A 27,500-nucleotide genomic window follows, 5' to 3' on the forward strand; every position below is an offset into this window, starting at 1 on the left:
GGTGGTGGTGGTGGTGGTGGTGGTGGTGGTGGTTGTAATAGTAGTAGTAGTGGTAGTGATGATGTGGTGGTGGTTGTTGTAGTAGTAGTGGTAGTGATGATGATGTGGTGGTGGTGCTGGTTGGAGTAGTAGTGGTAGTGATGATGATGTGGTTGTGGTGTTGGCAGTAGTAGTGGTAGAGATGGTGTGGTGTTGGTTGATTTCCTGCGCTTAAAATTTGATGTAACTAGCATAGGATCACCACCACTCGTTCTCGCATCCAACCCCACCCCTACTTGTTTTTAATGAGACAGACTACATTGCTGATATATGGAGAGAGTAACAATTAAGAATTAAAAAAAATTCAATTGAATTAATGATAGATAAAAGAAAGTTACAGGCAATGGAGAAGCTGTCAACACAGCGTGAAGGAAAGGCAACGAAAGACCTTCCCCGAAAGGACTAAGCTTCTTACAAATTAAACAAGGCAGCAAAATTACAAATGCTAAGAAAATGTAAATATTGTCTGAAGGGTGAAACTGTTGACAACCAAAGAGGTCAGAGTCTATTATTTGTTGATGTGTTTTTGTAATCTTTTCACCGTTGACTCAGCCGAAGCTAGAGCATGAAATTACGTGTGAAAAGTAAAAATAATATGAAATAAAATAAACACATTTAATTAAGGATAATCCAACATGAAGTAGAAATATATGTATAATATGTCACAGTAAATAGTCCAAAGAGAATAAAGACACTGTTGCAACCAAAATTTATTTAAGCTTTGCGCTCGAAAGAGTAAAATCGAAAGTAGATCGAGAATCGAGAAGGCTGACAACTCGGCCCACTTGAAATCAGCTGATTTTACCAGAAAGCTGACTAGTAGTAAGTACACAAAAGGTATGTTCCTTTTTTCTTTTTTTTTTGGTTAGAAAAATAATAATAAAATTATACAATTGCAGGCCGATAACATTGTTGGGTCAAGAGAAATGAAGTAAATTCTAGTTTTTCATTTATTTATTCTTTTTTTATTATTCTGAAATCATATCACACAGTTGTATTGGTGACCTGGAGGAAATTAAAGTTTATACCAATGATGAAAAAACAAGGTAAGTGGCAAATTAATCCATTAAGCTTTTAATTTACAGATCTGCCCATGGAGTCCTCTTGAATTTATGGTCAGTCTTTAAATATTTAATTCACTCACTCCACAAATATCACTTTCATGGAAATATTGGTGCTTAAAAAAAAAAAAATTAGATAAAGACACACACACACATTCACACACTGGCATAACAATTACACTGATCTTCAAGTGAGATCCATGAGAGTAATAATAATTCATCTAACTTCAAAGGACCTCATGTAGTTTAATTGGTTTTAATTTTTTAAAACCTGCGGCAAAATTTGTCATTTTGATGACAAATGTTGCAATTTTTCATGGCAAATTTGTGCAAATTTTGAGGTTGAAACTTCTCTGATTGATAACTATGAGCCATCTAATCTTGAAAATAAAGTTGTATGTGGTTGTAAAGTTTTTGAGTTGCTTTTCTGTGATTTTTGTCGTCATCGGTCAGAAATGAAACTGTGGACACTTGTCATGTTTGTGTCAAATTTTGGGTCACAAGTTTCACATATCATATCATTTCAGTCATGAAAATACCAAAATTTAAGGTTCCAGCTATAATATGTGCCCTTAAGAAACAAAATTAGAAACTTCAAAATAAGCACTTGGAATATGGCACCTTTTGACCTTTGCTCATATATGTTGTTTGTATGAGTCTTAAATTTTAACTTGTTGTCGATGCTACAATTTGTTGTCCATCGAATAAATAAGATTTAAACCAACTGAGTGCCGTACAGGAAATCCTGAAAGTTACTTCTAAGTGTTTTAATTGTAAGTCGTGATCGATAGTGTCAAAAGCTGATGATAAATCAAGGTGTGCAAGAAGTGTGCAGGAACCCTTATTGATGATTTGAGGAAGATCACTTACAACACAGACGAGAGCAGTTTCGGTCAAATGGTTCCCTCTGTAGGCAGATTTCTTCATGAAATTTATTGTATGGTCAGCTGGAGGTTGTTTTAGAACCAGCTTTTCAAGAATTTTTGATAAAAAGGGAAGGTTGGAGACAGGACGATAGTTTTTTAGATTTTCTTTGTTAACATGCGCAATTTTGTAAATATCAGGCACGACACCCAGTTTAAGTAATGTACTCATGATCAGAATAATGGATGGTATTAATTCGTTTATACATAATTTTAAAATGTCAGTTTTAATTTGTCCCTCCAGGAAAATGCCTTTTCTCCCCCAAAATTATGCCACAAAAGTGTCCCAAAAACATGAAATCATGCCTTCAAAAATGCGGTGATTTGTTGTTCTGCCGATGCAAGTTGCCCATATACAAGCAAAGAATATACACATTTAAAAGCAAGAAGAAGAAGAAACCCATTAAAAAAAAAATAATTAATCAATTTCTCTTAACCTTACACTACAATGTTATCAGGCCTACCTTTGTATGGAAAAGTCTTGTTTACTTCTTCTTCAAGTACCAAGTCTGTGCCAGACATCGGTGATCATGGTACACCATTCATCTCTCTGATCAGATAACCTCAGAAAACTAATATTACTCTTCTCTTTCTTTGTCACCCAGCTGTTCAAATATGTTTTTCTTGGTCTACTTTTACTCTTTTTACCTTCTATCTTTCCTGTGAGAGCAAGATATTCAATACATTTATGTCGATTTAGATGCCCTTAAAATTGCATTTGTCTTTTTCTTATTGTACGAATTAGTAACCTTTTAGTTTCAGCCTGCTCTAATACTTCTTCATTAGTTTTCTTCTCTGTCCATGAGATTCTTAACATCCTTCTAAGGAACCACATTTCTGCTGCCTCCAGTTTCTTTCTAATGTCTTCTGTAATTGTCCAACTTTCACAGCCATATAATAATACTGACCATACATAGGCCTTCAAAACCCTATGTTTTGTTATCATTGAGATATTGTGGTTTTTAAAAATTAGACTCATTTTATTAAAACTATCTTTAGCTATTGCAATTCTTCTTTTTATTTTTGTGCTACATCTGCCGTCTGAAGTTATTATGTGTCCAAGATATTTAAATGTCTGAACTTGTTTTATAGTTTCTCCTTTGCTTATTAAGTTACATGTTGGATATCTTTCTCTCCTTGATACAACCACGTATTCTGTCTTTCTTTTACATTTAAATATAGACCCATACGTTCACTCTCTGTAATTACTTTATCAAGGAGTAATTGTAAATTTTCTTTTGATTCTGAGATTAGTGTTGTGTCATCTGCATATCTTATATTGTTGATATTCTCACCATTGATCCTAATGCCTGGACTATCTCCTAAAGTTCTAATAATAGTTTCGCTGTAGATATTAAAACGGTCTGGTGACAAAACACATCCTTGTCTAACACCTCTTTTAATTTGTTCATGTTCACTGAATTCTCCTTCAATTCTGACAGTTGCACTTTGATTCCAATATAAGTTTCTAATAATTTTTAGATCTTTTCCATCTATGTCTAGTCCTTCAAGGATATTAAATAGTTTACCATGTCTTACCTTATCAAATGCCTTTGAGTAATCAATAAAACAAATAAATAGGTCTTTCTGGACCAATACATCTTTCCATGAACATTGATAAGGTGAAAATAGCATTTCTTGTACCTTTGTCAGGGACAAATCCAAACTGAGTTCTTGATATCTTTACTAACAAAAACAAAACAAAAATGAAGTTTTTCTTCAGACATCCATAACGGGAACAAACCAAATAAGTTAACCTCAATGTTCTTCATTTTTCAAAACGTAAATGATATTTCACAATGCTAGAGCCATTACTAAGCTAAGCATATTGTCACATAAGGTAGATTATGTTCTACTCTTCAGCATAAAACAACTTAATAATTAAGTTGATTTCGTTACAAAAACTAACGCTATTTCATAATGTATGTCATTCTATTAAAAATCCTTGAATGATTGATTATGCTACAACTAGACAAGACAGCAGAATAATACCCTTATACCCTATTTCAATCCCTGGGGTAACTTCCACCCCTGGCCAATTTTTAAACGCAGAAACTTCAAATTTGGCGACTTTTCTTAGCTTGTTTCCCCCTCCCCTATGGTCTGGCCTAATTTTGATTACTTGGTGTAAATAGTTTGACCGCTACAAACTGATAATGTAAATCACGGAAAATGTCCATTTTGTGGACTATAAAGATTTATTATCATCAGCATCATCATCATCATCATCATCATTATTATTATTATTATTATTATTATTATTATTATCATCATCATCATCATCATCATCATCTCATCATCATCATCATCATCATCATCATCATCATCATCATCAGTCAAAGACATCATCATTATCATCTATTCATATTCATATATTATTCATATATATCATATATATATATCATATCATCATCATATCATCATCTATCATCATCATCATCCATCTCATCATCATCATCATCTCATCAATCATCATCTTTCAATCATCATCATCATCATCATCATCATCATCATCATCATTATCATCATCATCATCATTATTATTATTATTATTATTATTATTATTATTATTATTGTTATTATTATCATTATTATTATTACATACAGTTTTGTGTGTTGTTTTGTTATATCCAGCTGGTGGTTGTATTTTACCTACATGGATAGCATCAATACCCACACCCATCATCCCGTATCTTTGGCATCTATCATATCATGTGTCGTGTGTCAAGTAAATCGCTCCCAGACTCAGAATTTCAAAAGATATATTAATAAAAATTTATTTCTAATTTCAACAAATTTTGGAGTAGACACATAGCTCTTGGTATCAAATCTTGTAAATTTGACGCTGATCAAGAATTCTGAAGTCAAAACAGGGAAAATCTGAAAAAGAAATTGTCCACTTTTTTAATACTGCCATGCCCCCCAATCGCTAGGAAACTAGGACTGGCCAGATTTTCGAGAGACCGTCTGTCACCACGCTTGTGTGCGGCTATGTGGTCTTGTGGTATGGCGCTCACTTTCGGATCGGAAGGTCTTGGGTTCAAGCCTCGCTCTGCACATAGTTGAGTCCTTGGGAAAGGCTCTTTACTCACATTCTCTCATCGTACTCAGGTGTATATTAAGTACCTGGCCATTAACAGTGTTGTCTCTGCCTGAAAAAATTGTAATATCGCCTAACAGGCTTCATGTCACGTCCTAATTGTTAAGTGTTGCTGTTGGTTAGGAACCTCTTGTAAAGCTCTTTGAGCATGTTTTGTGGATATTGTGCTATATAAAAAGTTAAAAAGCTCAAGTTTTTTTTAAAGACCGTCGCACGCGAACGTTTCAAAATGTGTGTCTAAAAGATGTTTCTAATCAATTAAATTTTTTATTTGAAATATTAGCCAAAACAGGTGGGGAAGTAATCTTTGGAAATTTTAGTTGGAAAATGTTCTTTATTTTCTTTACCTAGCAGTTCATCTGAAATCTGAAAAAGTCCTTTGGTGATTTCACAGTTGAACATGTCTTATCATAATAGCGTTGTTTAATCAATTTGTTTATATGGTATGAATTTAATTTATTTATTTGCTATTTTTCTCTATCGGTTGGTATTTGAATTTGAGATTTATGCCATTTTTTGTTCCAATTGTTTCCTTAGTTGTTTTGCCTTTTACATGTCTGTGTTATACCATGGAACTTGAGTTCGCAGTTTTACCATCCTCGTTCTTTCAGGGGCATGTCAGTTAACAGTATTGATCAGGGATGCCACTTTTCCGGTTTTAGCTGGAAATCCGGTTTTTTTACCACCAGCCGGTTTAAACCCGAACCTCCGGTTTTTGTCCGTCGTCACTATTCCAAAAAAAAAAAAAAAAAAATTTTTAAAGAAGAAAAAAAATCGCGATCGAGATTTGAGCCGGAGCTTTTTCGCCGGGTGAATAATTTGGGCTGTCACCGTCGGTCGAATATTTGGGCACCTAAATGGTAGTTTATATACGCCCATCCCCATCACAATTCCTCCTTTTTAAACATTTTTTTAGATAAATAAACAGTGATTTTGAGAATTTCTCAGAAATTTTCCGCTGAATTTGCTGTGTCAAACATTTCCCTCAAAACCACAAAATCACCATTATGTCTTATGTCATATTTTGACACCTAGCAATAGTCTCGTGAAATTTTAAATTTAGACCTGTAAATTCTCAGTCAATTAACTGAAATCAGTCAATTTGTCAAATTCAAATATTTAAAAAAAGGAAAGAAAGAAAGAAAGAAATAAAAAAAGAAAGAATTCACAAATCGTAGTCGAATGACCGTAAAGTCGTAAAGTAATTAGGAGTGTTCCACAGTGCTACGCATAGCTCATGGGGACCGTTTATATTAACGATGTATATATTGCCAAGACAAAGCGACGCTTTTTATAAAAGGCGTGTCTGAACACTTCCCTGGGTATTTTCACACATCCTTCGTTAAATTATTTTTTCACTTTCCAAACCCGTCGTGATCCCAACTGTAGCCAATTTTAACTGAGCCACCGAGCGATAAATTTCACTGTTTCGTCTAAGCCAAAATTGACCACATTTACCTGGCGAGTCTCAAAAGTATGATAAAGTAAATTGCGAATGCCGGAAGTCCGTTATGAAGACACCTTCACTTCAAATCGAAAGTTAGGATAGATTGCTACAAGTACATTTCGATTGCCTCACGTTGTAAACAAACTGGTTGACCGTTTCTTCACTGATTGAGTACCTGATTATAAGGAACAATGGTAAGTAGCCTAATTAATTCCCGTGCAAATCAGGACGTTTTCTGCCATTGTTTTGCTCAAGCCCAAGCGATCTTGCTGTTCTGTGGTGATTTACCTTCATTTCGATTCTTTGAATTTTTCCGCTACGCCTGCTGAAGTTTCTTCTTGATGATTCACTTCTACTTAATAATTCAGTGTATTGGCCTAAGTCATATTTATTAAATTTTTTTTCTATCATTAACTGATTGAAAATCAAGTTTGCTCATTGCTACATTATTCTAATGTTCTCACAATATGGCTGAGCTGTTCGTGGATCGCAATTCAGACTTGTCGAGCATCGATAAAGATGTGAGGAATAAATTCAATTGGTCATGGCTAGAAGTTAAAGATGATAATGAAATGGTGATTATTTTTCTATGTCAAAAAAATTCCAGAGGCAGGAATATGACTTTGAGATGAAGTCATCTTTACCTATATGAATGACATGCTTATTTAGCATTCCTTCTACATCAAATTATGGCAGTCATACTTCCAGTAAGAAATAACACCCACTATTTTAATATATTGTATTTATTATTTATCACTCTCCTCTCCAATGATGCCCCTATTTTTAAAAAAATAATTGAATCTTCAGTTTGTCGAAGAGTTTCAGTCAATTTTTAATTGAGCTCATTTACAGGTCTAAATTTAGTGACGGTCCCGTTTTTATGACGTCGGGCCAGACTGAATGGCACCAGATGTCACAATTGACACAGACGACCAGTGGTGTTCTTTGATTAGCAAGTTGATGGTTGAAGGGGAAGGGGAGGGACAAATCTCTCTCTCTCTCTATCTCTCTCTCTCGCAACCATCCATTAAATCTTTACAAAAACTAAATTTATGTTTAATGATAAGAATGGATTTATACTAGTAATAGTAATATATTACATAATACCAATACAAAACTATGGTCCTGTTATTTTTACACTTTGCTTGCGTTTGACCGATGGACGGAGACATTTTCGTCCTTTTTGACAAATTGCTATTATTATCACTGAAAAAAAAACACTCACCAAAACCACTACATCATCTCTACCACCACTACTATTACAACCACCACCACATCATCATCCCTACCAACACTACTACTACAAATAACACCACATCATCCTACCACCAGTACTACTACAACTACCACCACATCGTCATTCCTACCACAACTATTACAACCACCACCACACAATTATCTCTAAAAGACCACCACTACTACAACCACCACCACATCATCATCCCTACCACCACTACTACTACAACCACCATCACATCAACATCTCTAAGACCACTACTACTACTACTACTATACTACTACTACTACTACTACTACTACTACTACTACTACTACTACTACTACTACTACTACTAATACTACTACTACTACTACTACCACTACTACTACTACTACTACTACTACTACAATCACCACCACATCATCATCCCTACCACCACTACCACCACCCTACCACACCATCATCCCTACCACCACTACTACTACAACTACAACCACATCATCAACCTTGCTACCACTACTACAACCACCACCATCATCCCTAGCACCACTACTACTACAAATCACACCACATCATCCCTACCACCACTACTACTACAACTACCACTACATCATCATTCCTACCACAGCTACTACAACCACCACCACACAATCATCCATACGACCAGTACTACTATAATCACTACCACATCATCCCTACCACCACTACTACTACAACCACGACCACATCATCATCCCTACTACAACCACCAAATGTAATTACACTTTCAACTTTTGAAATTCTCCGAGTCGTGTCAGAAATTGCTGCGAGACAAATTTTGGATCGCATCTCAGTGAATTTGAGTGAGGTTTAAATTTATAGGTTATGGTTGCATGGGTGGGTCATGATCTTCACAATGAAAAATTTTCTCCTTTTATGTGACCAGTCATTCTCACCCCTGATAGCTATTGATATTAATTTGTCTATATTTTGTTTTCAGCACCTTATTTTATCAATTTGAAAACTGTTAACTCTCCTTTCTTTTGTGTGTTATTTACTCTCAATTGCAATAATAAGTACTGAAACAATATTCCAAATTTGATATTTTTCAAATCCCTACAAAGCCCTTGACGTTGATTTGTATCTCGTCCGCGCAAGTTTTCAGGCTTTTTTAAATTTGCCTGGTGGCATCCCTGATTGATGTGATGTTTCTTTATTGAATGAGATAAGTCCTTCTTTAGTAGTTCCATGTAGATGTTCTTAAAATCACTTGAGGTGATCTGTTCCTTTACCATTTGATCCATAACTTTGTATTATATGCTCTAGTAGTTATTGACATTAAAGATATGGTTTGTATTTTTCAACTTTTGATCTGTTTTTGAAACCAGGTATTGCTTTTGCAGTTTTCCAGTTGTTTGGATAGTACCTTAGTAAATTTCAAGGCTGTCTTTGTAAGTACAGTGAGATCTCGAAATGGGGAACCTCTCCAACCTGACAAGTTAGGACGATTTTCAAAATAGGAGGAACAGGCATATATATATGATAATTGTGAAATAGAAGATGCCCAGCATATACTACAGAACTGCCCAAGTATGCAACAGGAGAAGACTTTTGGCCAATTACCCCACCTCAGCATGAGCCCCCTGACATAGCTGAGGAAGACTAGGGTGTTCCTTGGCCAACTAGACATTCAAACATGAAGCCAAATGAGGGGAAAATATTAGTCTAGTAAATATAAGTTATTATAAGCTAAAACAAAGTGGTATGAGTGGGATGACATTAGTACCAAACTAACTTAAGCATATTTGGTTGCACATTTTATCCTGATGAACATACAGTGAAACCTCTGGATAATGACATCCCTAAATAATGACAAGACAACCGCTGGATCGCAGCATTGACCGCTTTCCCCGATTTTTTGCTATATACAGGGTTCCCACTCGGTCGGGAAGTCAGGAAGTCGGCAAATGGTCTTGATTTTTTTGATTTCCTCAAGATCTGGAAAAAATGGTCTTGAAAATAAAAATGGTCTTGATTTTTCTTCTCTGAGTTGGGAACTTTCAAATTTGGTGTGGTCATAAACGTGAAGTTTGGTTGTATTTATAAGCTGCATAACCACTAGGTTTCTGTAACAAAGATATTGTAGCCTGCTTTATAAAGTAAAAATCAAAAGAAAACAACACTTTCTGGCCTTTTATTTGAATATTATTGTAGGCCTTTAAACTGTTATGTGAAAATGACAATTCATTAAATGTTTACAAAAAGTAAATTTATGTCAAATGATAAGAATGGATTTATACTAGTAGTGGTATATTACGTAATACAAAATGTATTTTTACATTTTCCTTGTGTTTGCAATTTGAGAGACCGAGAAATTTTCCTCCTTTTTGATAAATTGCTATTATCATCACTGATTAAGCTATGTTAAGTTAACTGCTAATCATCATGCCTGGTGGAACATTCCAGGAGTTCTGGACCAAATATCTGGCTTTCAAAGACTGGTTAAAAACTGCTTGCAACAATCTTGAAACATACTGCATATTGTGTAAAAAGACTATTTATATCAAGGCCATGGGAAGGTCTGCTTTGACTTCCCACACGCAAGGGAACAATCACAAGTCACTAGCATTGGCTATATCTAGGAGTGACAGGGGGTCGTTACTTAACTTTGTTGCAAAGCTGTCTACGTCTACTAGCTCTTGCGCTTCTGATTCAACGCAGGCACAGGTGATGCCAAAGCCTTCATCATTAGATAGTTTAGTGTGTAAGTCTGATGTCATTGATGCTGAGATTTGGTGGTGTGTGTGAACAGCAATGAAAAACCACACTGCCAGTTAGAATGAAGACATTGACTACTTTTATTTGAAACAAAAGTTCAGTCAATACAAACATTTAGTTGTGAAGAAACTATTGGTCTTGAAAAATATTTGGCAGTCTTGAATTTTGAAATGGATTTTGAGTGGGAACCCTGACTGTATATAACACATTATGGTAATAAAAACCCCAAAATAGTGACATACATCTTACAGTGTGTCCCGGTATCAAAGACATTAAAAAATCCTACCAGCCCAAGAAAAAGTCCTACTATAATTTTACAGAATTAGACATCACTAAATGGGTTGAAGAAGTAAATTTCAAGGTGTTCTCATATAATACTCTCAATCTTACCATTTGAGGGAATTCCATGGCAAAGACATTCCACAATTTCAGAGGTTGAATGAACAAGGACAAAATTCCCAAATTATGTTCTTCATGTACCGTATCAGTAAAAATTTTAAAGCATCCATGAACGGTTTCACAGTTTCAACGAACTAAATTGAGACAACCATGACCGCCTTCCTCTCCCCCTCCCATTCCCACAAGTAGAGAAGAAAAAAAAAGAGAGAGAGAGAAATAGAGATGCGTGGTACCATAGCCTTCATGAACTTATAGCCTGACACTGACAAATGAATTACGCAATTTTAAGTACCTGCCTGTCACCCGATGCATCACACCAACAGATTGTTAGTATTTATCATAATGATTTGACATATAATGAAAGGCATTTCAACACCTGACAATGCTTTGCATATTTTTCGGTCACCGGTGCTGAAGTTGTGAGTTGTGTTCAGGATTAGTATGGCTATTGTTTACGGTGACACGCCAAGGATAGTTAGGGTATCGGGCAATAAGTTTATGAAGTCTACAGCTGCTTAGACAAGCGCCTTTTCCCTTCCCTTCTTCCCGCTATCCTCATATCCACTCTTGTCATCCTGCTTGCCATGTTATATGGTATAATGGTGTGTGTTATTGTTTATCTAAGTGTGTGAATCAGCATTGATTATATTCACTGTTTTACCAACAAAAAGGCATGGATGACGTCCACAATCTAGGAGACACAAATGTGCAAACATTTAGATCATATTATTGTACAGTAGGCTACATCACAGTTTAATTCCCTTGTCTTACAGCCGTGTTCAGGTAATCGTCAAATCACTGATTCCACAAACTTTTCCAGCTGTCCAATGTAGTTTGATGATTGGATGTTGCTCTGAATTTTGTGTCATCATCCTTATATTTATGTGTTCAATGTTTGCACTTATAAGTGTGGAGGAAGAGTTGGCAACGGAACATGCTTAATCTTTGTGAGGAGTCTAAGCATTAAAATTTTCCGAATTGTCTCGTCTAATCTGGGTAACATCTGTTGTGTAATATGCAGTATCATTATGTCTATTGATAATTCTGTATGCTTTGTCACTACCACTACCACATTCACACTTTTTCAGCTTTTATCTTCCAATGGAAGATATTGATTTTAATTTGTCATTATATGTTTTGGGTCAATTTTGAGTTTATGAATGGTCTCCTTTACCCGATAGGTTAAATGTCCATTGAATGTCATTCCCCAGATCATTCCTGTGCATAGAAGTCTCCAAAGAAGACACAGCATTCTCTGACTATGCATCCATAGTTGACAAATGTTTTGATGGATTTAAACTACCCAGGTACTATGAGGTAAACAACAATTAATGCTGGGGGGTTCCTGACCTCCCATAGCGGGCAGCGAGGCACTTACTGCATCTTCTATCCCCTTATATCTGTTTTCCAACATACTTTCTGTCTTTGTTTTGGAATGAGATTACTTGGTTTTGTCCTGCCTCTGGCCGGAGCCCTGGCTGGGAGGGAAACAGTCATTATCCAGGGGTGTCATTATTCCGAGGTTTTCAAGATGGCGGAAAAAGGGGGTGTGGTGAGACCCGTGAATACATACAGTGGAATGCGTGGACCAGTGCCTGAGAGACGTTAGAATGAGCATTTATCCTGTTTACAAAGGGCATGCCAGTTAAACTTTCAATCTCCAATTGTATTGTCATTGTTTTGATAGTAAACAGTGCTCCAACACTATTTAACAAAACTAGGAATAAATCAAGAAAATCAAATGCCAAAATGATAATATCGCACAAGAACAACGATGCTCACATCTACTTTTAATACGTATTAATTGTAGTCCATGCGATGTTGATGATGAGTTTTGAATATCAATTTTTTTTATTTAAGTGCTCCATAATTTACAAACACTTAAAATTGTTAGATTTTCATCATACGTTATTTTAAAAAAACAACTACTAGGTATTACCTGCAATAATATCAAATTTGGACTGAAGTTTAGACAAAACAATAATTGATTTTGTAAATGAAAACAATAAAGTGAAAGAGGCCGTAATTGTTTTCCCGTCTACTCCAACGTGTATTATAATATAAAACAATAAATATCCATAATTGCGCCCATTGCATTGCCTAATATCAGTTTACCTCCACTGACCTCAGACAGGTAGTTAACATGGAAGATTATTGGACCCTTGAGAGCTCCATCCACCGATAACTTCTTTTGCTGTGGTTCCATATGAACTGGTGCTGAATTCATGCTGTGTAGTAAACATGCGTTCTGATTGGTCGGTAACAAAGCGATCTCATTGGGGGGTGAAGCATTTTTTATTATTTAAGAGTACGAGATGACGATGGTCGGGTATCAAGAATCGGTTTCAACTGCAGTTTGTTGCTATAACAATGTCGCTATTTGGGGGTTTTTATTATTAATAATACAGTAGAATTACTTTAAACCAAAATTTTGGGGACCTTCTAAACCATTTCGGTTTAAAGCAAGTTCCCGTTTTGCAATGTTTTTCAATGGTAGTAACTTTTTAAGGAATTTGCTCATTTAATGGTATCATGGGTTTCCCGTTAAATGGAGTTGTTGAATAAATGCCGTCTTGGTAACCATTAATTTTTAAATTTTTTTTGTGTGTTTTAAAAATATTTTTGGGGGTTTTCGTTTTCAATTCAAAATTGTTGAAAGAGTTGAGTTCGGGATGCCGTGTTTTTTTACATATCTCTGTCTTGATGAACTTTTTTTTCATCGACCTCACATAGTATTTTAATTTTAAACTCCTACGTGTAAGCACAGTGCTTTCTTTTAGACATCTTTTAGTAAAATGCAAAGCTGAAATAAGATCGAAAGTTGATAGTGAATGACGCCCAGCTACTCAGAGGTTAAGTGAAATGGAAATGAAAAGGCGTGTCAATGCTAAGCTGTCTACTAGGCATCTCTCTTTTGTTGAAAAGCCATTAGGTTCAAAGGCCTAATTTCATAGAACCCCCCCCCCCCCCCCCCTCACACACACACACTTAAACAAAGTGGAAATGAAATGGCACGTCAATGGTAAGTTGTCTACCCCCCCCCCCCCCCTTCCTTATTCTCGTGTTTAAAATCCAGTCAGTTCCAAAGCATCAACACACGAGCGAGAACATCTCGCTTGCGTGATTCTAGACCCCAACTCCTCTTTCCTCATTTTTCGCCTGCCAGTCACCCGCTGTCTTCCTTTTCCAGTCTGTGCGATTGTGGTGTTGGCCGAGCCCAAGTGCAGTGTTTGCCTACCCCCCACCCCACCCATCACCCTCATCTTATACTTACGCTCTTTGTTTAATATATTACGTGTGGCCACCTTCCCCAATTTTTGAAGAAAAATTGAGAGAGAATAAAGGAAGGTGGTCTCAAATTGTTTCGGTTTAAAGAAAGTCCTTCTTAGAAGTATTTCGGTTCATCGTAAGAATTAGTACAAAGATAATGAAGAAACTCGCACAATTTATTAAATTCTTTGCGGTTTAAGGTATTTTTCGGTTTAGCTTCTTTCGGTTTAAAGTAATTTTACTGTATATAGCAAAAAATTCGGGACCAGACGTCAATGTCTCTATTCAGGGGTTGTCGTTATTCAGGGTTGTCGTTATCCAGAGGTTGCACTGTATTTGTTATTTTGAATGTATAATGAGCATTTGAGTGTATTCCTCTTTGTTGGATCTTGTACTTAGTCCGGTTGAGACTTATAGGTTATCTCAAACTAAGTACATTGGTGGTATGCCCTTGGAATCTACATCTGATCCCTATTTGTTCCCAGTTTCCCTTTGTCTTACTTTCTCTTGCATGCTTTAATTGTAATTCTAGAACTTTTTACGATCCAATTTTCTTCCTTTTTACTGGCGCTGATATGACCTTCATGTGTTGCAAGCGCCGTAAAACCCTTAAAAACAAAAACACACACAACAGTAAATTATTGAGTAAATGTGCTAAAATCCTTGAATTGCCATCAATTAATGGACAATCCCATTTCTTAAATTTTAATTATTTTATTTTTGGAGGGGGGAGGGGGGAGGGATATTGAGGTGTTTATGGGCTTGTTTGAAATCTCAATAGCTTTGTTGAGTTACAGTGTAACCCCTGAAGAAAAACATCGCCTGGGACTGGGAAATGATGTTGTCGTCCAGGGGTTTTATTATTCCGGGGTTTTCCAGATGATGGATAAAAGGGTGTGGTCAGACCCGTAATGATAACGATGCGATGCACGGACATCATGCCTGTAATAAAACATTGTAGGGTAACCAAGACCATTGTTATTTCGGTTTCTTATATAAGTTTAACTTCCTTTATAAGCCAACTAAGCGGAACAAAATAATATTTTAGTCCAATTGAAATTTGAATCTGACCTTTCGGGGGTCACACAGAGGCCAAACAAGGTGAAATTATGATCAATTCATTGTTTAAATGAGCCAAGGTCAAAAGGTGCCAATTTTTTTCCTCAAAATAAAAGTGACATAATAGTCTATTCATGTTTCTATATGTGTAGCAAAAACCCTGTACTTCATGAATCAAAGGCCCTTTAGATAACTTTAAGGTCTAACGCAGCATAATATCGTCAACAATACCTATAGGTTGTCGGTGTCACCTGTGACCGGTGACACCAAAATGAGACAAAAAACTCTATAACCAAATGATTTTTGTTGAGTATCAAACTTTATTTAGTGAGTTATAGACAAAAGACACAATCAACAACAATCATAGTACAATAATATTACCAACTATTGGAGAAAATGTTTCTTTTTGGTGTCATCGGTCACAAGCAACATAGAATGCAAATATATTATTTCATAAAAATGTTTGTACATTAATAAAAACAACAATATTGCATATGTTTATTACCAGCAATGTTCAGAAAGTTTTGGAATAAAATGTTGGGAAATAATGTGACCAAAGCATATCTTATTTAGCCGCATTGTGTCACTTGTGACATTAGACAGATGACACCATTACTTATGTCACAAGTAATACCAAATTGCAATTTCGACAATATATCATTAATTTCAGTCAAACCAGTGTAATAACACAGTTAAATATGAAATTTAATAATATTTCAGAAATCAAAGACTTCAAAAATAGAAATATACATGGAAATTAGAGCATCTGAATGTGACTTGTGACATAAGACCGGTGACACCATTACTTATGTCACAAGCAACACCAAATCACACTTTCTTCCATAATATATCATTATTTTCAGTCAAAAAAGCACAATAACCTACTCTAAAATGAAATTCAATAATATTTTAAGAAACTAAATACTTTCAAATTGGAAATATACTTAGAAATTAGTAAAACCATTGTTGCTATTACTTTGGTCAAAATCGACACTAGAACGCAATTTTGCCTCAATAAATCAAGAATAGCAACTGAACACATGTAATATAGCCTGTTAAAATGTAATTCAATGACATTTCAAGCTTTGAAGAACATGAAAACAGAAATACATTAGAAACTTCAAACTTAAGTGTCACCTGTGACATTTTAACCAATGACACCAATGGTCACAAAAAGTACCAGAAGTCACACAAACACTAGATAAATATCAGCCATGGTAATGAATTCATGTAACCATACGGTAACCATCACCCTACTGCTCAAATCTGCTAGTTTGTAGTAATTTAGTCTGTTAATAGTAAATCAAATCAAATTTCTTGACAACCCTTCTTTTATCTGGATTCGTCAAAAGCTTGAGTTTTGTCTTTTCTTGATTGATACAACCCTGAAACATAAAAAATTAGAATTACAAGGAAATAATTAATTGTGCCAAAATCACAGTCTTTTTTGAGATGTCATAATATCATATTTGTAAATAGAATAACAGCTGAAAACATAATTTTTTGGTGGCACTTTGTAATATCCAATATCAAGTGTTGCTTGTGACAATGTAAAATAGCGATGACACCAAAGTTCAACTTACCTTTTCTGCCTGGAGCCACGCTGGAAAGGCAAATGAAAGTGCTGCACTTCAAAGACTGGTAAGAAGGGTGGATCAAAATTGCGAATCGCCATTTAACGAAACAAACTTCCACGTGTTCACGCATGCCGTGTTGCTTGTGACAAATGACACCAAAACCAATAAACCTCAATATCAGTAAAACGGTATACATTTACTCCAAGATTTGAGTTCAGATAGTAAATCTATGCTTTTTTCTCATAATAAAACATTTTATAAACATTAAACATGAGCTTTAAAGTTTCGTGTTGAGTCTTAGTATTGTGCTGTGTTTGATGACACCAAAGGTAACAAGCAACACCAACTTTTTAAGAACTCTATATGAAACTTAATCAGATATGTAATACACTGCAATTGCGTTTAAAAGTAAATTTTGACTTTATACTATTAGTCAAATTTCAATCAAGGGGGGTAAAACATCACATTTAATTTCTACATGATTTCTAAAAGGTGATGCGTTGACCTCGTTTTAAGCACATGCCAAACAGCATTCAAATTTCACTTTCAAGTTGTTTATTTCATATTCTGTTGAACAGAGTATGTTGAGCTATCTCATTTTATCTCTTCTTCATATTATCAATTGGTTACAAGCATTAACCCAATGAAAACAGCCCATAATTAAGTAAAAATCAAATTTTCTTAACACTGGTATCAGGCGGGCACCTTTTGACCTTGGCTCAAATACATTACTCCGATAATAATAATATCACAAAAAACTTAAATAGGATTTAAATATATCACATGCAAAAATAATGTTTAAATCATACATCATTTTAAAGAGTTATTGCCCTTCACTTAAGTCATCCTTTTAAAAACAAATGCATGATTTTCCGGAATATCACTTAAACTGTTCAGAAAACGATAACTTGTAAAGAGAACAAATAAGAGTTCATACAGAGAATGGCATTATTTCCAAATTGCAAATAAATCAGACCATGGTAAATGGAGTTATCACCCATTGAAGTTTGTTACCAAATATAGAATTCAAAAGGCAATAGGAAATCTATAGCACCTTAACTCACTTAATCCTAGAGATTTTTGGCTACATTTGAAAATTGGAAGAAATGTATTAGAAATGAGCATGTGCATCGATAGTTTTATTCAACTATCATTAACATGTAAAAATGAAAAACATCAGCTTTGATACCACGCCTATAATTTTTCTCAGGAAAATGTAATAAATAGGGATGGGATAAAAGTGACCCGGGTAAACTACGGATATGGTCGGTGTTAGGGTTGAGTGAGTTAAGACCAAAAACAAAAAAAATTTGGTTATTTGTTTTTAGGCTGTATTTAAAAAAATCTAAGTTCTATGTCAGCATTCAAATGAGTTCTCACCCTTTGTTCACTTAGAAAAAAAAAAACAAAACGGGTGTATATTTGTAAAAAATCTAGAAAATTGTTGATAAAACAATACTTTTCAAGAAAAAGAAATATGAGCTACTCAATAAGTTTAAATTATTTTGTATATCACAAACAAATTAGAATGTTATTCATGGGAATTATGGCCCATTAAAGCTTTTAAAAATAGTGCTCGTAGGCTATTAGGAAATCAATACAAGGCAAATAACAAAAATATATTATTGATATGATATGAACCAGTATACAAAAATATTGGGTATCCTGACTCATTCAAAGGAGCTATTGTTCTTCTTCAGATTTTTTTTTCTGCAGCAAGTCTTTTGTGAAATTTTACGAAAACAGTTAACTAAACAAAATAGTAGTAGACAACAAATGAAAGCCACTATAGACAAAAACATGATTTGTAAATTGCTGCTTATCAGTCCTTCCACTTCCCGTTCCCACTTGAGCATTTATTTGTCAGGTAGTTAATGACCCAGACTAACATTTTGTGAGAGATATTTGCCTTTTATATTTTGAGATGTCCCTTGGTACATATTTTGCCAAATGCCTTAGCCATATCTACCCATACTATTATTGTTTCTTTTTTTCCTTAAAGACCCAAGGATGTAAATCTTTCAGAATTATTAGGATTTCCTATTTTTCACACATTTTCCAGTTTCCCCAAACTCTTTAATATTTCTTAATACCTCAATACCAACCACTCTCATGATAAGAGATACTGCTGTACATATGGAGAATTTGTATTGTGTATCCAATTTCAATGTACTTAAAGAACACTACTGTAGTGTCAGTAATGGTTATTTGTGTATTTAACCATTCAACTTATTTCCACGACAGCTTCCAAATTTTAATTCAGAAGTACAAAGAATTGATAGCATTCGAATTTCCAAATTTTCCTAATATTAATTCGGAACTAGATTCACGTCTGTTGTGTAAGCAAGGAGGGTTATTTTTAGTATACCGGAATTAAAACATGGGCTGCAGAATTGAAAGTTGAAGATGGTGGATACATATTGAGTATTCATGACCGAGCTCTGAAGTTGTTGTTACAGTTTCCTCCTAAGCTGGAATTTATTTCTGATTCTGTAAGTAGTTCCTGTGTGTTGCAATTCATTTGTCATATTAAGTCTGAAGATAGATTTCCCTTAGCCTTGGTCTTTGTGAGAAATGGTTATGGCATGGTGTCTCATTTCTGGCTGAGACTGAGACATCTCCGAACTTTTGACCGTGACGGGGAAAAAATATTCAAATATGTTTGTTTTCATTGAAACCTACACCATAATAAAGTAAAGGGCTTTCGAACATGATTCTAAACCTAATGACTAATGACGCCATTAAAAGAAATAGATAATCAAATGAAAATTTGTAATATAGAATTGTAATTGTAAAGACTGTGAAATGTACTCCTAGTTGCTATTTGTTATTAACTGAAGGGTTTGGGACCTGAAAGTGATAAATCTCTTTCCAATTTCAAAATTGACCTTAGTAATGGCTGCTGAAATTTGAATAAGAGTTTTTAATATTAGGTTGCCTCTATTCTCATCCTGGGGATGAGGATAGAAAAACAGTTGAGCTCTCGTCCTGGGTGAGAATAGAAAAACAATCGACCTCTCATCCTGGCACCTTCTCAATATTCTTATCCCCGTATTAACCAACAGGTAGGGTAGCCTAGCCACTGCCCCTTTTCGCTATTCTCATCCCTGTATTAACCAACAGGTAGGGTAGCCTAGCCACTGCCCTTTCTCGCTATTCTCATCCCTGTATTAACCAACAGGTAGGGTAGCCTAGACACTGCCCCTCCTCGCTATTCTCACCCCTGTATTAACCAACAGGTAGGGTTAGCTTGACTGCCGCGCCTTCTCAATATTCTCACCTGATCATCATCATCATCTCTCTCGTGACTGCTTTTAGTGGTATTGGATGTAAGGAGGGTGGACATATATGTCATGTATTTAGAATGTAGACTGGTTGGGCTTGAGATTATGGGAATCATGTTGGAAATCTGTATATGGGAGTTAATCCCCCCCCCCCCCTCTCTCTCTCTCTCTCTCTCACAGTGTTCCAAAAGCGATCTTTTAGTTCAGCCCGCTTTACCCCTGCTCTTACAATGCATACTGTCACGCTTCACCGATTTCTGCTCTTCAGTCAGAGCCTTTTGTGACTATTGAAATTATCAACCTTTGTTATGGTTTTTAAACCTGTTTTTAACTATTTTAAAAATGTTATTTATAAATACAAAGTGATTACTTAGAAAAAGGAGGAGATGATCTTTATTCTGATATAATTTTAATAATAATTAGATGTATATAATTTTCACACTAAACATTAACTTTCAGAGTATTTTTGAAAAAAAATTCACTCAAACATGTATAATAAACTCTTAATTATCTAAAAATTTAAACGACCAAAGTGAAAAAAAAATTCACTAATTAAAAGTCAAAGACTATTTCTAATTACTCACAAAATTTCACATGTGCCGGAACTTTGGTTATTTCACTATTCCGTCTGATATTTGAACCCTCCCATTCAACATTCGACATCCTTGAGGATTCAATATGCAATCTCTCTTGTATTACAACTCCAGATTACAGAATATATTTAGAATGCAATCAAACATACTTTAATATTATATATTCACTTTCTTTAAAAAGCAGATACCCAGCACTTTATCTGTGTTTACAAAAAATTGAATTCATTTTATTTTAAAAGTCATTGTGAAAACTAGTAGAGTCCATTAATACGTCCAAACCCATTTATAAATTAGATATTAAGTAATTTGCGTATTGAGTAATTTGCGTGTCAATGCATGTGTGTGTTTATATTTGTGTATGTATGTGTCTTGGTGTTAGAGATGGGGAGTTGCTAGTGTGTGTTGGTATGTCTATGGATCTGTTTAGGTATGAGAAAGAACAAAAAGATTTGTGGTGGAGGATGTAGCTATTGAACGGAGGATAGTTGGAGGGAGAAAGGGATAGAGAGAAAAGAGAAAAAAAGGGGAGGAGATTGAGAAAGCAACATATAACTCAAAATATACAAATAACAGCTCTATTTTTAGAGGAAGTTTAACCACGTAATATGTCAAATATTTTAAGATGTTTAAGTATTATTTTGTTTGATTCATCAAATTTCATTTCTCTCTAACTTTCTTTTTTTTTTTTTGGGAGGGGGGAGGGGGGGGGGGGGGGGGGGGGGGCACATGCGACATGATATCAGGAGAAACCTGCAGGAGGTTACTTTTTATTATTGTTTTTAATTGAGATGATTCTGTTCTCATTGTGTTCTCTTTTCAATTTTTGAAATTGTTGAATGTAACAATTCACCTCCTTGTTCTCCTAAAAGACCTAGATCAAAAGTATATTTCTTCATAAAAGGTATGCAATGGGTTTCCAATATGTGGTGTTTTGGAAGTACATTTTGAGGAAAGTAATTACGGTATATTGTCATATATTTCTCTATCTTGCTATTAACACTTTCTATTACTGTCTCTGTGACTGGTTTTGTGTGAGAAATTAGTGAATGTATTTCATAATAAGCTCCATTTATTTCATCTAAACATTTGTTTATAGTTTCAGCTTTATCTCTGATTAATTTATTGTTTGTATACATGTATGTTTTAGAAACAACATTTTCAGTGAGTTTTTTGTAAACGTCTTGTGTGTAATATCTATGGCAATGATTTCCTATGAAGTACGACTATGACATACTTGAGATATGATTGTGTTTGTTTTTAATATGTCTCAAGAGAACGGCAGACTGGCCCACATCGTTCTGACAGTTTCTCTTTATGAACAACTAAGGCTATTTTTTCTTCTGTGATTGGGGTCTTAGTTTCCCATCTTTTTTTCTCTTGAGGCACATCAGTGAGCAATTCACAGGTCTTGTAAGATTCTACAACTGCTAGTAGACTCTTATATGTTTTCATGTCTCTCATTTTCTTTTGACATTTATAGCATATAACTTCTGAATGTTTATTTTTAAGGTCCGTTCCAATATCAATGTCAAAGAACAGTTTGATTTCATTTTTGAAGTCTTTACAAAAAATGTTTTTCCTGTTTTAGCCTTTTCTTTAACTGTTAGTGCACCTTTAGCACATAAACAACATAGTGAATTGATATTTTTAGGTGTATCTCAAGTGTATGTTCCCTTTTTACCTGATAGGTGAAACCAAAAAAATCATAAAAAATAAACTACGCTTCGCGCACTAACCGAACTTTCACACCAAAAAGACAATAAAATTTAAAAACTTATAAATTATCAACGAAGGAAATCTATCGTTTGGTTAATGAGATATCACTAATTATATTTGAGAAATCACTTTTCAAAATTCTATTATGTACATACTTTTATAACCCAAGTTACAACATAACCAATAAACTTATTTTGATGAGAATTTCACAATGATGTGTAGCAAAGAAGGGTAAATGATATTCAACTAAAAATATAATGTTATATTCAATTATCGGGGTGAAAAAATGTTTGAATTAACACAAAAAAACGGAAGATAGGGATCAGTATGGAATGCACCCAGGATTAAGATTACCTGCTGTGAAATCACTGACTTCACGGTTCAGTGACTCAGACTAAAAGATCGCTGAGAAGCAATTTGGAACACTGTGCTCTCTCTCTCTCTCTCTCTCTCTCTCTCTCTCTCTCTCTCTCTCTCTCTCTCTCTCTCTCTCTCTCTCTCTCTCTCTTCTCTCTCTTCTCTCTCTCTCTCTCTCTCTCTCTCTTCTCTCTCTCTCTCTCTCTCTCTCTCTCTCTCTCTCTCTCTCTCTCTCTCTCTCTCTCCCCTGTCTATCACTTGATATTTACAGCACGTTCACCATAACTTTGTCATTATTTTTTTGCAATATCAACAACCATGTCTTTCAAATATTGATGCTATGCGCTTAGTTTAAAAAAAAAAAGATACCAGCCAGATATAACATACCAAGGCACGAAACTATGTGTAATGTAAAATGTTTATAGTCTGATTAACACAATTCAGTGAGAACTGATTATAAAAATGACTGGCTAAAAACAATAACAAAGAGCTGGGTGACGTCATTTTCGTTCCTTTTACAGTGATGCCAAAACTCCGGTTTCACCGGAAAAAACTCCGGTCTATAGCAAAAAATTCCTGGTTCCGGGCAACTTCCATCAAGTTCCAGTGAGGTCAATTTGTTCCAAGGATTCTCTCTCCCCCCCAGACTAGGGAGCAGACCAGACAACAGCCACTTTTCAGTGGCTAATCGTCCCTGGTTGCATAACATAAAAAAGAAAATGGTGGCGCTCGACCTCTCGTGTTCAGATTCTTTGAGTTCCCTATATGGCCATGTCAATCATGTAGATATCATTTGATTATATAAGCCTACCCTTTGATGTCTGCAGTCACCTTTTCGTTTTCTACGGTCACTCATGGCTAAACAGCTGTCAACAATGAAACACTGGAAGACGCTCATGGCATAGTTGCGTCACAATCACCACGTTGCTGAATATATTATCCAGGCACGGTTGATAGGTAAAAAAGACAAATTATGTTCTAGTTACATTTGAAACAAACAAAGTATATCACTGATCTCGTCTCATTGAGATATAAACAATGATATAAAAATCAAGAAAATCGGCCGATAAATAAAAAAGTTGCTAAAAAAAGGTAAAATAAACAAAAGCAATTTTTAAAATCAAATTTATTCGTAAAACAGTTGGTTTTCAACCGATTTTTCTGAAATAAGGACCAATGTTCTTCTTTTTTCAAGCTGATTTCAACAATGTGACTTTCAAATTCCTCAGAATTATATTTTTTACTTTTAGATTTTAGCTTTTAGGCCTACTCAAAAAGGTGTTATATTCCTTGCGTAACAATAGCGTAATACATCGACGGTGAGATTCACAATTCTACACGAATGGACGGTGGCGGCATATCAAAGATGTGTACCAAATTTATTTACCAACTACTTTTCTTAGTGCTAAAATTACAAAGTAATAATTTCGCGTCAAAAAAAAACAACTCTCAAGTTCCTATCTCTTTATTACAATAAAATTGATACCACGAATGACAAAATCGCCCCACAAATAAGGGAGTTATAAATTATTCATAATATTTTTTAAAAGTTATTAATATAAACCCGATCATTGGAGCCAAGTCTAAATGTACAAGTAAAAGTGTAGTTTAATATGTCTAATTTGGTTTATCTTCATAAACCTGGCCTTTTTTTCTATTTTCCGTCCACAAATCAAGGTTAATCGAGCTCAGTCAAAGACATTCATATAGAGATTCAATTGCACAACGATGACGTTTTCCTACCTGTTGTCCCCTCTACTCCTGTATTCTCTATGCCCCCCCCCCCCCCCTTACAACAACCACATCATCATCACTGCCGTTAGTATTACAACCATCATCACTACTGCAACCACAGCCACATCATCATCACTACCACTACTACTACTACAACCACCACCATATCATCATCAGTACCACAACTACTACAACCACCACCATCACCACATCATCATCACTACCACTACCACAAATACCATCACTATTACAACCACCACCACCACCACCACATTATCATCACTACTACTACTACTACAACAACCACCACAACCACAACGTCTTCACTACCACTACTATTGCAACCACCACTACCACATCATCATCAATACCTCAACTACTACAACCCCCACCACATCATCATCACTACCACTACTACTAAACCACCACCACCACATTATCATTACCACTACTACTACAACCACCACCACCACCACCACCACATCATCACTACCACTACTACTATAACCCCCACCACCACATCATCATCACTGCCATTACTACTACAACCACCACTACAACTTCAACATCACTACCACTACTACTACAATCACCACCACCACCACCACATCATCACTACCACTACTACTATAACCCCCACCACCACATCATCATCACTGCCATTACTACTACAACCACCACTACAACTTCAACATCACTACCACTACTACTACAACCACCACCACCACCACATCATCACTACCACTACTACTACAACCACCACCACCACCACATCATCACTACCACTACTACTGCAACCACCACCACCACATCATCATCACTGCAACTACCACTACTACTACAACCACCACTACAACATCAACATCACTACCACTACTACTACAACCACCACCACCACATTATCACAACCACTAAAATTACTACAACCACCACCACATCATCATCACTACCACTACTACTACAACCACCACTACCACATCATCATCACTACCATTTGTACTACAACCACCATCACCACCACATCATCATCACTACCACCACTACTACAACCACCACCACATCATCATCACTACCACTACTACTACAAGTACAAGCACCACCACCACCTCATCTTCATCACTACCACCACCACTGCTACTACAACGACCACCACAACATCATCATCACTACCACTACGACTACAACCACCACAACCACATCGTCATCACTACCATTACTACTGCAACCACCACCACCACATTATCACAACCACTAAAATTACTACAACCACCACCACATCATCATCACTACCACTACTACTACAACCACCACTACCACATCATCATCACTACCATTTGTACTACAACCACCATCACCACCACATCATCATCACTACCACCACTACTACAACCACCACCACATCATCATCACTACCACTACTACTACAAGTACAAGCACCACCACCACCTCATCTTCATCACTACCACCACCACTGCTACTACAACGACCACCACAACATCATCATCACTACCACTACGACTACAACCACCACAACCACTACGACTACAACCACCACAACCACATCGTCATCACTACCATTACTACTGCAACCACCACCACCACATCATCATCACTACAACTACTACAACAACCACCAGTACAACATCATCATCATCACTATCACTACTACTACAACCATCAGCACCACATCATCATCACGACCACTACTACTACAACCACCACATCCACATCATCAATACCACAACTACTACAACCACCACCACCACATCATCATCATTACCACCACTACTACTACAACCACCACCACTACTGCATTATCATCACTACCACGACTTCTACTACAACCACTACCACATCATCATCACTACCATTTGGACTACAACCACCATCACCACCACATCAACAACATTACCACCACTACTACAACCACCACCACATTATCATAACGACCACAACTACTACACCACTATCACATCTTCATCATCACTACTACTATTACTACAACTACCAACACCACATCATCCTCACTACCACCAGTACTATAATCTCTACAATCAAGTTTTGGCGCTTTACTTCATTTGAAATAAGGAAACTTTGGGATTGTATTTGGCAATGTGTTTATGTATCATGATATAATTCTAATTAGTTATTTATTTAGAACCATACAATATGTAAACATAATGCCAAATACTGTTCCAATTCTTTTTTCTTGTGTGCGGAAATTCCTCTTTCGGCATTGAAATTCCTACGAGTGGTGTCTGAGACTCCTGTGAGTCAAATTTAAAGTTGGCGTCTCTGCTTCTATACAAGAAATTTATCAAGATAATGCATATTTGACCATAGAAATAGACTTAGAATTGAACAATCTACAAGAATGCCAAGTTTAATAGATTTATCTCGATTGATAACAAAGTTACCTATAGCACAATTTCATTAAAACGCATCCAAAAAAAAAGGTCCACTTTTTAGAAATAAATTCCTACATAATTATTATGACCCCCAAAAAATCATAACTTTTGAAATTATTGATGGATTTTCAAAATTTAAAATCCTTTGTATTCAGCTCACATGGAGCTTTAATTCTATAAGTCTTAAGTCAATATGCCAAAATTTAAAAAAATGATTTGTTATTGCTACATTTCATAATGTATGTCATTCTATAAAAACCCTTGATAATTAACTATGCTACAACTAGGGAAAACAGCAGAACTATACCCTTACTTAAACTCCATTTCCTGGGTGGGGATCCTGACCTCCCATAGTGGGCAGGGAGGTACATACTGTGTCTTCTGTCCTCCCCCCCCCCCCCCCCCCCCCATATCCGTTTTCTAATTGTCTTGGAATGAGATTACTTACTTAGAGTTCTTTGGCTGGGAGGGAAACAGTTGAATGTATAGTTATAGTTTTGGGAGATGATATTTTTTACCTTGTAAATGTAAATCATCTCTCTGTTATGCATTGTATT

The 27,500-nt window shown here is 35.6% G+C and overlaps 1 protein-coding gene across 12 annotated transcripts in view; it reads left to right on the forward strand.

Moving 5' to 3' along the window:
* LOC144977199 (U6 snRNA phosphodiesterase 1-like) overlaps nt 1-27,500 on the forward strand; it is a 79,606-nt gene that overhangs the window by 19,063 nt on the left and 33,043 nt on the right. For 8 of the 12 annotated variants that reach the window (XR_013646263.1, XR_013646262.1, XM_078922149.1 and 5 more), the window contains exons 4-5: nt 1,032-1,085; nt 12,157-12,262. Coding sequence is in view for 6 of the 12 variants with exons in the window: in XM_078922149.1 (XP_078778275.1) it covers nt 1,032-1,085; nt 12,157-12,262 (160 nt within the window). In the remaining 6 variants the exon portion in view is untranslated. The remainder of the gene's footprint in view (nt 1-1,031; nt 1,086-12,156; nt 12,263-27,500) is intronic. The other 4 variants (XR_013646264.1, XR_013646265.1, XR_013646266.1 and 1 more) reach the window with 1 other exon arrangement.

The sequence above is a fragment of the Berghia stephanieae genome, chromosome 7, assembly GCF_034508935.2.
Source record: "Berghia stephanieae isolate SIO BIC M18660-M18661 chromosome 7, UCSD_Bste_1.3, whole genome shotgun sequence".
NCBI classification, from domain to species: Eukaryota; Metazoa; Mollusca; class Gastropoda; order Nudibranchia; family Aeolidiidae; genus Berghia; species Berghia stephanieae.